This window comes from Ursus americanus, chromosome 14, assembly GCF_024610735.1.
Source record: "Ursus americanus isolate L20-20 chromosome 14, mUrsAme1.1.p, whole genome shotgun sequence".
In the NCBI taxonomy this organism is placed as follows: Eukaryota; Metazoa; Chordata; class Mammalia; order Carnivora; family Ursidae; genus Ursus; species Ursus americanus.
In genome coordinates, this window is record NC_142140.1 from 47081506 (window position 1) to 47093895 (window position 12390).

Consider the following 12390-nt stretch of genomic DNA (forward strand, 5'->3'; position numbering starts at 1 on the left):
GTGGTCTCAGATTTTTCTCTATTATAAATTTATATAAATAGCTGTTGTGGCCAAAAATAGATTTTCCATAAGAGTAGTATTCAGACAAACCACAGAAAAAATAGTCACTATGATATATTTTGAGAAGAAACTATTCCTAGCAGATCCATGTAGTCCTTTGAAATAAGCAGAAAGTCCAAATATTTCACATCCAAGATTAGGAATAACATTGAGAGAGTAGGCAAATGACAAAAGGAAAATCTCTTGGGTATCAGAGGTATGACAAAGCTTACTAAATTGAGTTACATATGTTGTACAAGAGGTAGAAATAAAAAAAATTAGAAATTTCAGGGGAAAAATTAGAAGAGGCATACTCTACTTCCATAATTCAATCAAAGAATCTCAACATTTGGGTCAGCCTTGGGTCCTGCAATTGTGGTCACTTCTTCAACCCTGGACAATTGACCCTTTCAGAGCTGCCATCCCAGAGAATCTCAACAGAGCCTCCTTAATGTCTTTGTTCCTCAGGCTGTAGATGAAGGGGTTCAGCATGGGTGTGACCACCGTGTACATCACCGAGGCCACGGCACTTGCATGGGAGCTCTGGGTAGCAGCAGAGCTAAGGTACACTCCTAGGCTCGTAAAATAAAATAAGGAGGCAACTGAGAGGTGAGATGCACAGGTGGAAAATGCTTTATACTTGCCCTGAGCTGTTGAGATCACAAGTATGGAGGAAGCTATCTTAGAGTAAGAGTAAAGGATCCCAGTGAAGGGACCACCAGCCAGCAACACAGCTGCAAAATACATCACCATGTTATTAAGAAAAGTATCAGAGTAGGCGAGTTGGATCATCTGATTGAGTTCACAGAAAAAGTGGGGGATTTCCACCTCTGGACAGAAGGACAGCCGCAACACCAGTAAACTTTGTAACAAGCCATGCAGGATGCTTATGATCCAGGAAACCAGAACCAGCAGTCCACAGAGCCAGGGGTTCATGATGACTGTGTAGTGCAGGGGGTGACAGATGGCCACATACCGGTCATAGGCCATTGCGGACAGGATAAAGTCATCTAACTCTGCACAGAGTAGGAAAAAACACATCTGGGTGAGGCAGGCTTCATAAGTGATCACTTTTCTCTGAGTCTGGATGTTTATCAGCATCCTGGGGACGGTGGTGGAGGTGAAACAGATGTCTACAAAGGACAGGTTGGCCAGGAAGAAGTACATGGGGGTGTGGAGGTGGGAGTCAGAGCTGATGGCCAGGATGATGATCAGGTTTCCAAATACAGTGATCAGGTACATGGAGAGGAAAAGCCCAAATAGGAGGGGCTGCAGTTCTGGTCCCTCTGAAAATCCCAGAAGAAGAAACTCTGAAACTCCTGTAAGGTTCCCTGGCTCCATGGGTTAGAGGTAACTACCAGGAAATAGAAAAACAAATGGCTAATTTCACACAAACAAGTGTTTTTGTAACCTAGTATAAGTTCTCCCACTTATATTTTAGAGCCAGGAAATTAGTTTTAATATTTGTGTGTGGTCTTGTCCCCATTAGGGCACCCTTAGCACCATTTCTCATCAGAAATTCCATTTCAACCTTAGACTGTTCCCAAGCATAAGGCAGACTTTTTTTTTTTTTTCTGAGAATATTTTTCATTCCGGTGAGGAATACACACTTAGTATCGACCATGTTCTAGGCACTGTTTGGGCGATGAATATAGGGTGCTGATAAACAACATCCTTATAATCCTATGATGGAGAGAGAATATAAGCAAATACTAATAATCAAATAACATGTCAGAAGGTGACAGGAACTGTGAAGACAAGGAAAGCAGGTATAAAGGAGTTGATGGGGTGTCAGTTTTTATACTGTATGTCCATACAAGACCTGCAAAGAAGGTGACATGTGAATAAGACCTCGAGGGAGATAGGAAGAGAGATAGGTTATCTCAGGTAGTGTGTCCCCAACAGGGGCAATGGCCAGTGCCAAGTCCCTGACGAAGCTGCTTGATTCAGAAAACCAAGGCTCAAAAGAAAGCCAGGGTGGTGAGGGGAAGGAGCAAGAAGGAGAATGATGAGAGATGGTGACAGTGTGTTGAGGAATGAAGCAGTCACCCAGCACCAGCTGAAACTTCAAGATACAGGGATTCCTTCATTTTATTAATTTTGCAGAACTTTCTTAATTTTGTTATAAAGATGTCCCATGAGTCGAAATAGACACCCCATTAGTAAGTTCTGTTGATTGAGTTCTGGCCTCTGTCAATAAGGGTCACCTTAGAATATGTGAGCCCTGGTACTCCTGCTTTGAGGACTGCCCTCAGTTCACAACACACACACACACACACACACACACACACACACACACACACACACACACACACCATGACCTCCTGGGCTACCAACTGCCATGACTTTTTCACCCCCAGCCAAACTAGTTAGGCCAGCAGTGGATACACAGCAAGCTTGCCAGATCTCATTATCTTTCTCCTAAAGAATGGAGAAGTGGAGGGCACCTAAGTGGCTCAGTTGGTTAAGTGTTTGCCTTTGGCTCAGGTCATGATCCCAGGGTCCTGGGGTCAAACTACACCTTGGGCTCCCTGCTCAGCCAGGAGCCTGCCTCTGCTGCTCCCCCTGCTTGTTCTCTGTCTCTGTCTCTCTGTGTCAAATAAACTAATAAAATCTTTTTAAAAAAGAATTCAGAAGTGGTACCCAGAAATTCCTATGGACAAATAAACTTGGGGATATCTACCGATATGTACATTTTCTGCCTAATATCAATCTAAAGAAACATGGGTGATCTGATCAGTAAAAACAGAGAGAAAAGAGAGGAAGGACATGGATATGAGAAGGAAAACACATCTAATAGTGCAGGAGGCCCTCGAGAGGCCAACCAGAAGGAAGAAAGAGTCTCTTTGGTTCTCGTGATATTCCTGCTCTCCTTGGATCCCCTTGATGCCAGCCAAAACATTAAAGGAGGAAAAAGACAGAGGTAGTGATATTTTCATGGCATGAAACACATCATAGATGGACTGTTCTGAAAGAAAAATGAGCAAAAGGTGTAAACCAACACTTCACAACAGGAAATATACAAAGTAGAACAGCAGGTGGGCTGTTTTAATATCAAGGAGCAGAAGGCTTGCATTCCTGGTGGCCAGTCCACATTTATTTGACCAATCACTGTTTATTTGCCTTGTTTGGGGGTGAGGCAAGGAAGCAAGTCCCTTCCTCACTTGTCTTATGTGACATCTTTTCTTTGTTATTCCTGTTCTTTGGGTTTTGATGTTTTTTTTTTTAAGATTCTATTTATTTGACAGAGACAGAGACAGCCAGCGAGAGAGGGAACACAAGCAGGGGGAGTGTGAGAGGAAGAAGCAGGCTCCCAGCAGAGGAGCCTGATGTGGGGCTCGATCCCACAACGCCGGGATCACGCCCTGAGCCGAAGGCAGACGCCCAACCGCTGTGCCACCCAGGCGCCCCTGGGTTTTGATATTTTTGACAAGTCCAATGGACACTCTCTAGTTCTGGTTCTGGTCTTTGCCCAGATCCTGCACCTGCTATAATAATTCATCCTTACTCAAGATAGCTCCCCATGTGATTTTTCCATGAGGACCTTATATCACACACACACATTGATTTTACTGCTTTCTGCCTTTGCTATTATGGGCAGGACCAAGTGAGCAGAACACTCATGTGCATTGTTCCCTTTGTTTTTCCCAAGCTATGGGAGTATGTGTGTCTTTATATAAACACACACTGAATAAATTGAGGACCTATAGAATAAGAAGGATGGCAAAGGAGATGAAACCCATTAACTAGGGTGATTTTACACAACTGTATTAAACAAACCTAAAAGGAATGTCGAAAACAAACTGACCAAGACATACCACACACTTATTGACTAGTATCAACGTCAATTAGTAGTTAATTTAGCAAAGAGAATATAACATAAAATGTATCTAGAACTTTCTGGCACATAGTGGTTGTTCTGTAAGTATTTGCTGAATAAGTTAGAGATTAGATCCCAGTAGAGATAGGCATTTAATAGATGAGAAGATTGTACTTCAATTGGAACAGACTGGATGGTTGAATAAAAGCTGGCACAAATGGCTATCTGTCTGGAAGGAAATGAAGTGGTTCCTTATTTTACCCACCTTTAAAATATCAGAGAGATTAAGGACACCACCGTAAAGGTAAATAAATATTTGTAAATGAACATAGAAAAAGTGCACGTGAAATCTACAGGTGGGCAACACCATCATGATTAAGGTGAGATAATCAGAAGCAAAAAGAAAGGCATATTTAACTCTGTAAAATTTAAACTATATGTATGGTCAAAAATAACCACCCATAAATCAGTTGAATAATAATAGCTCTGTAAAAATCATTTGAAATGCAGTTCAGTGTAGCAAATAGGCATGAAATGTATGGACTAATAATAATAATAATAATAATAATAATAATAATGGTCAAAGGAATGGGGATCCAATATACAAATCTATGCTCAAGGTGAGTGATAGTTTGAGAAAACAACAAGAAAGACTTCTCTCTCACACCCATCAGCTGGGAAAGCCCACGAAGAGCTGCCTTGCTGATTGGGACTGGAACTTCCTAACTGGCAATGAAAGGGGCGCTTTCTAATTTGAGGGGTAGGAGAGGGAAGTGTGATGATGGAGAAACAACCTGAAGAGAACTATAAATACTAAAAATACAGATACTCTTTAACTTAGGGTTTCTCAGTCTCTGCACTGACTAACACTCTGGGCCAGATCCGTGTCTGCGGTGGGTCTCCCTGTGCATGATAGCATGTTTAGCACCCTGACCACCACCTGCCCCTCCCCAGTGTGACGGTGACAACTGTCTGGATATTGCTTCAGTGTTCCCTGGGTGACAAGATGGCCCCTGGTTGAGAAGACCATTTTAATTTTTTATTTTTATTTATTTATTCTTTTGATGTAAAGTTCGATGATTCATTAGTTGCGTATAACACCCAGAGCACCATGCAATACGTGCCCTCCTTACTACCCATCATCAGCCTATCCCATTCCCCCACCCCTCTTCCCTCTGAAGCCCTCAGTTTGTTTCCCAGAGTCCATAGTCTCTCATGTGGTCCATATATACAATGGAATATTACTCAGCTATCAAAAAGAACGATTTCTCAACATTTGCTGCAACATGGACTGCACTGGAGGAGATAATGCTAAGTGAAATAAGTCAAGCACAGAAAGACAATTATCATATGGTTTCTCTCATCTATGGAACATAAGAACTAGGAAGATCGGTAGGAAAAGGAAGGGATAAAGAAAGGGGGGGTGATGAGAAGAGCTTTTTAAGTTAACAATCCCCAAATATTTTTCTGGCAGTGACACAATAGTATTTCCTTCAGAAAAAATATGAAGGACCACTGATTGTGTGAATAGTACAGACACCCCATGAAATGTTCAAAGACATTGAGATAAGGACCTAGGATTATATCAGTTGATTGAAGGCAAGTTCAAGAGAAATTGTTAAGAATAAAGGAAAAGTGGACACAAGGAGAAAAAAAGACTGTACTAAAACATAAAGAGCATTTATGCTGTGCATAGGGTCCTATCGAAGCATTTGTATGAAAGTGCATGAATATGTATATATGCGGAAAATGGAGGAGAAGTTATAAAAGAAACAGAACTTATGGAACAGAGAATGTCAGTGAGAATGACATTAGGTTAAGTCTATTGTTTCTAAACAACTGTACTGAATGAAAACAACAAAATGGAATGAAAAATCTGCCACTGACTTATATAAAGACCTACAAAAGCAATAACTTAATGACAACAACATGGGTCACTAATTCTGATTTTAGATTAAATTGCCAAAGACTCAGAAATAAAAGGATATGTCTAAGGGGCATTTACACGTGGGGAGGAAGCTGTAACTAAGGTGTAATTTCATCTTATGTAAATATCTAGGGATTCAAGTAGGCTTATACAACAGAAAGGTGACCTTTAGTCAAATGGTAAAGAAGAATGTCTTCCAGATGATGGCCAAAGAGGATGCAACCTTCAGAAACAGACCTAAACACAAATGGCAAAAAGAACACTAAGGAATAACGGAGATGGGAAAACAAGTCAGAAACATGCATAAAGGATAATTTATCATCCCTAAAAATGAAGCGCTTTCTTTTTCTTATGTAGCAAGGACCAACACGTGAAGAATGTTGAAGGGCCTACTCAACTGTTTCAGTAAGAAAAGGAAAAAGGAAAAAGCAATGCATGAGAAGAAATGTACAAAATGATGATTACAGTTAATAACACAGTGTCTCAGATGGGACAGTCACCAAGAGAGTAAAGTTTAAAAGTCCTCATCACAAGAAAAAAACCTAGTGACAATTCATGGTGTCAGGTGTGGCGATCATTTTGCATTATATAGAAGTATGGGATCCTTTTGTTTTACATCCAAAACTAATAGGATGGTATATGTCAATTATAACTGATAAAAAATATTTTAAACAACTGAGAGAGCACAATATGACTGACTGATATATTTGGTCACACAAAATTCATACACTTCCATAGATTCCCCACAAATACATTTCTGTGGCATACAAAAACTAAATGGCCAGCAGTTTATATAAAAACTCCAATTCTTGGTTAGAAAAGATCAAATTTTTATCTTATGTCTTTCTTTTATTTTTTTATTTTTATTTTTTTATTATATTATGTTAGTCACCATACAGTACATTCCTAGTTTTTGATGTAAAGTTCCATGATTCACTACTTGCGTAGAACACCCTATGTCTTTCTTTTAAAGATTTTATTTCCAACCAATCCCTGTACCCAACACAGGGCTCAAACTCACAACCCTGAGATCAAGAGTCACATGCTCCACCTGCTGAGCCAGCCAGGCACCCCAAGGATCACGTTTTTTAAAAAGAAGAAAAAAACCCATTCTTATAACACTATCCAAAAGCAAAAGACTTGCATAGACAATTTTTAACAGAGAAGCTACCAAATAACCAACAAACCCACAAATACAGTCAGCCTCACAGGTTCTAACATAATGCAAAGTAAAGCTCATTAGCAAACCCATTTTCAACTACCACATATGTTTTTTTCAAGTGAATTCCCAGAATGAGAGAAGACAGTGTGTGTATGTTTCATGCACCACTATTGCAAGGATATATTTGCAATCATCCCTTGGTCTGGATCTTTCTCATCCATGTGGAAACATAGCCTAGGATGCCCCATCTTAAAATAAAAGGACATGCCCTCACTTCACTGTATATCTCTCCACAGCTAATACCCTATTTCTGAATCCTTCCATTTCTGTTCTACTTTTACTGGAAGCACTTTATGCCTCCCCATTCCTTCTAACCGGCTTCCATTTATACCAGTTAATTATCAACATTACTACTTGCACTTCTGATTGCAAGGTTCACTTTTCTTTTCAGCATCCTAAATAAATACATTCATTTATTGGTAAAGCCAGCAAACAGCTACTGTGACCTGTGGCATCCTGCCTGTGCTGGATGGATTCTCGGTCACCTTCGGTAGAAGTCTTGGCTTCTGTTCCCTCTGATCCTCTCCTGCAGTACCTGCTGGGCTCTTGAACTCACCTGCATGAGAACTCCAAGAGAAGCTTTTCCTTTGCAAGTCACAATTCCTCCCTGGATAGTTGTTGATGGAGATCAAACTCTGTTTGCAGACAGGACAGCAGGAAGGTGTCAAGCATTGGTCTCCCAGGCAGACGTAGGACTCCAAAGCAACAACAATGTTCTGTCCAACCAAAATGCCCACCCTGGGGTTCTGTAGCAGAAGAGATATTTACAGCTCTCCACATCTGCTCATTAGGCACATTTCTTTTGGTGCTCCCACCATTAAGTGCATGATTTCTCCTGGGGAAACTGGTCTGGACAGAATGGAGATATTTCTGGATGAGTCTCTGTTCCTAGGAGACCACATTGTATGCCAGGTGAATTCAGTTTGTATTACTTTTTCTCCATTAATTATCCCATTTCCAGAGGTCTAATCTTCCCAGCACTTGATCACAACCCTGGCTTCAAGTTTTCTCAAAAGTCTAATACTGAGGAATTCGTCTGACTCATTCCCTTAGGTCTTCAAAGGATTGACTTATGATGGGGACACAACCCCTGATATCTCTAGAAAATGGTGCACTGGGTGTTATACGCAAGTAATGAATCATGGAACTTTACATCAAAAACTAGGGATGTACTGTATGGTGACTAACATAATATAATAAAAAATATTATTTAAAAAAAATTTTTAAAAAGAAGTGCATTATTCTAATTAAAAATACACACTAAAAAAAAAGAAAGAAAATTACCATTTCCTTCTGTGAGAAAGGTGAGACCTTTGTTCCTTTATTACAAAATCTTGGGTACTGCACTCCTTGGCTGCATGATGGTTTAGCCAAAATAATTAGGAATGTCACAGTTAGATCACACGTTAAGAACTGGCCTTCAGTCCCTCATTTGAAGTGTTTATTAATTGTGAGATATACATTTACACATCATGTACCACAACCTAACTTAGTACCTCATAGGGCATGTCACATTTATTTTTGACAAATGTTCATTCTCTGCAGTAGTACTTTTATGAACTCCATTCTCTGTTGTAGAAATGGGGCTCAGGGGGATTTACGTTCTGCTCTAATGTATAAAGCAAAGAAGGGATGGAGTTTCGATTAGAATTGTGTCAGAATGTTTTTAGTTCTGAAATCCTGGCATGGTGGTTCTCAACTGGGGATATTTGGCCATGTCTGGGGGCTGCTCCCAAACACCTGTAACCCACAGGCCAGCACCCAGCAAAAGGAATTATCCAGCCCCAGTGTCCACAATGAGAAGGTGAGAGATAGGATTCTAGACCAGCTCTTCTCTACCTTCACTGTGCATACAGATCACCAAAGTTCTTAGTTAAAATTCAAATTCTGACTCATCAGGTCCCCAGTGGGTCCAGAGATTCTGCACTTTTTAAAAAGTTTTTATTTATTTATTTACTTACTTACTTTTTATTTCGAGAGAGCACAAGTGGCAGCCAAGGGAAAGGGCGAAGGACAATATCAAGCTGACTCTGCACTGAGCGCAGAGCCCAATGTGGGGCTTCATCTCCTGACCCTGAGATCAAGACCTGAGTCAAAACCGAAAGTAGACACTTAACAGACGGAGCCCCACAGGTGCCCCTAGAGACTCATTTCTAATAAGCTCCCAGGTGGTGCTGATGCTCAGGTCCTGGTCTGTGGAGCACAGCTTGAGAGCAAGGTTGTGGTCCTGTGTTAGTGTCCCGTGTAGGTAGTTTTAGGTCTTCTCCCACAGGAATCTTCCTTGCACATATTTTTGAAAAGAATAGTTTTTCACTCACTCTTTGGGTGATGAAAAATTCTGTGCTCAATTTTTTAAGTAGAAGGGTTCTTGAGGGATATCAAATAATATGTACAAGAAAGATTTTGGAGTAGGCACCAGACGGACCTCCAAAAGATGTCATCCTGAAGAACGTGTGAAAATGTAGCTTATTAGCAGAGTAACTAAGACAGCAGATGGAATAAAGCTACTAGTCCTTATCCTACAATAAGAAGATAAGCCTGGATTTTCCACATTGGACTAGTACAATCACAATGGCCCTCTATATATGGAAGAGTAAGGAAGAAAAATGGAATCAGACAGACACTGGAAACTATTGTTGTGCTGGTTTCACAGATGGAGGAGATTCCCTGAGCCAAGGAATGTGGGGGCCACTAGACACTGGGGCGGGAATGGGGATGTTCTCCCCGGAGAATCCAGAAGGGTCATAGCCTGAAGATATCATTATTTTAGCCCATGAGACCCCTTCCATACTTCTGATATTTAAAAGTTTAAGGTAATTATTTGTTTTGAGACACTAACGTGGATATCGTTGACATCAGTGAAAGGAATCTAATGCAAATATTTATCCAATATGATATTGTTTGCAGGAATTGAGTTTGAACTTCTCAAATTATTCAGTTAGCTTCCTTTGGGTCAAGGCATTTAAAATTTTTTTTCTTATGTTATGTTAGTCACCATACAATACATAATTAGTTTCTGATGTAATGGCCAAGGCATTTTGTGTTGAAATCCCACATTAAATAGAGAAATTGCCCTAACTTGGAGATATTTGGCCTCATCAGATGGTACCGCAATTTCCCGGTGCATAAATGTCAATATGGTTCTAATTTTGAGGCCTTTGAGGCATTAAGATAGGAAAAGTAATTCATTATTAAAATTAAGTCACCCAAAATTTTTTTGTAAAGATTTATTTGCTTGAGAGAGAGTTGGGAGGAGCGGCAGAGGGAGTGAGATAGAAACTCAAGCAGACTCTGTGGTGAGTGTGGAGCCTGACTCGGGGTCAGTCCCAGGATGCTGAGATCTCGACCTGAGCCAAAATCAAGAGTCCGACACTCACTGACAGTGCCACCCAGGTGCCCCACCGTAAAAATTTTGTAAATTAAGTCACTCATTCTACTTTAAATCTTTCTGTCAAAATTTGTACATTTTTTCTATTTCATATTCACGCAAACATTCCTTTTCATTTCAATATTCTGCAACTTTCTCTCAAGTTTTCTTTCAACAACATTGTTGGGATTATAAACCAGTGTGTGAATGTGTGCACACATGTGTGAGCCTGATTATTTGAAAGAAAGATGTGCACGAGTGCACACACTCACATACACACACACACTCCTCACTCCCAAGTGTTTTCTTTGGACTTGACAAGGTGTATCCAACACTTTATTTATTCCTTGCAGCATTCATTTCAAGTTCCACATTGTCTTCAGAAATAAGGTAATGGATGTCCAGGTGAATTACATATTTAACAATAACATAAAAATGTAGGTAAAACTTCCTGTGCCTCTTCTCAAGTTCTTACAAAGAGACCCATACAGTATGTATGCTTGATTCAAGTATGACCCCTTTAATTCAGCAAAATGAATGCTTAATATATGTGCAGCTTATTGTATGTAATTACATAATAAGTATGCAATTATACTCCAAAAATTAGTGAGAATTTAAATTCTGGTGGTGTATGACTCATGTCGGACCAAAAGCACATGTAGCTGAGTCCCACCTGACAGGGATCAGAGAAACGTCTTATAATCGGGAAGAAGGTGAAGTGTCACATATGGGTATAGAAATAGCGAAATTCAATTAAAGCAATTTACATTTGGTAAATTATTTTTCTCATAAACTGTAAGATTAACCTTCATATATAAATGGAGTCAAATGTATTAGTTGAAGAAAGCAGTGGACTACAGCTCCACACAACACCATGGATGACCTTTAGAAGCATGAGAGACTATGGACTCTGAGAAACAAACTGAGGGCTTCAGAGGGGAGGGGGGTAGGGGAATGGGATAGGCTGGTGATGGGTAGTAAGGAGGGCACGTATTGCATGGTGCACTGGGTGTTATACGCAACTAATGAATCATCGAACTTTACATCGGAAACCAGAGATGTACTGTATGGTGACTAACATAATGTAATAAAAAAATTAAAATAAAAAAAGACAATGTAGAGACTGTTAAATAGCACAGGATACATCAGAACAACAGCCCACCAGGCAATCTCTTTCAACAATAAAGGCGTTATATGAAGACACGTGTTTTCAGAATGGCTTATGTACAGTCTTAGGAAATGGATACAATTATAAAAGAGACCAGAACTGAGAACAGGAAGACAGTTCAGTGATAAAACATACAAGACACTAAGCAAACCTTCACCTCAGTGAATATCCCCCTCAGTTGTGGACACCAGTGTTCCATGCTTCAGCTAAGAGACGCACAGCATGAACTGTGATGTAAACACAGAGAAAAGAAAAAGAAATATTTTGGAGCCCAAGACTTAAAGGGAACAGTGTTAGAGTCCACATTATCAGGCAGAGGACTGAAGGTAGTAACGTAAAAAGATGGACAGACTCTAGGTGAAAACTGGGATTTTGTATTTTCATCTATAATAAAGTCATGTGAAGGGCTTAGTGGCCAAGTGTAGATTCTTCCATATGAAGAATACAACTCATGAATATTCCTTTGGGAAATCTAGGGAAAATTTATTTGGCATGATACAAACCATTTGAAATGAAAAGATTTTTAAGAAATCCAACTTGCCCCATGTAAGATATGAAATTTCCAGCCATTTGTGCCCATGTAACTTACGAAATTTCCAGGGTGGGGAAAATACTGGATTAAAACAGATAAGGGGAAACTGTCAATATATCAGAGAGAAGAGAAGTTTAATAAAGTGAATTACATAAATGTATGGAGAAGTTGAATTCAAATGAATAGAAATGCCAGAAAATATATAGAAAGAGCAGATTCTACCTCCACAGCCTGATCGAAGAATGGCAGGTCCAGGCTCTGAGGCTGTGAGCCCTGCAATCATGGGCACTTCTTCAACCCCAGGACGATGGGCCC

General features: G+C 40.1%; 1 protein-coding gene across 1 annotated transcript; it reads right to left on the bottom strand.

The window, feature by feature from the left end:
• Positions 1 to 426: 426 nt before the first annotated feature.
• Positions 427 to 1380, bottom strand: LOC123792322 (olfactory receptor-like protein OLF4). The gene has a single exon (XM_045797485.2). The coding sequence runs from the start codon at positions 1378 to 1380 to the stop codon at positions 427 to 429; it is 954 nt and encodes a 317-aa protein (XP_045653441.2).
• Positions 1381 to 12390: the final 11010 nt, after the last annotated feature.

What these genes read in the sequence shown, in the direction of transcription:
- LOC123792322 (XM_045797485.2), bottom strand. Translation starts at nt 1,380, where the DNA reads ATGGAGCCAGGGAACCTTACAGGAGTTTCAGAGTTTCTTCTTCTGGGA.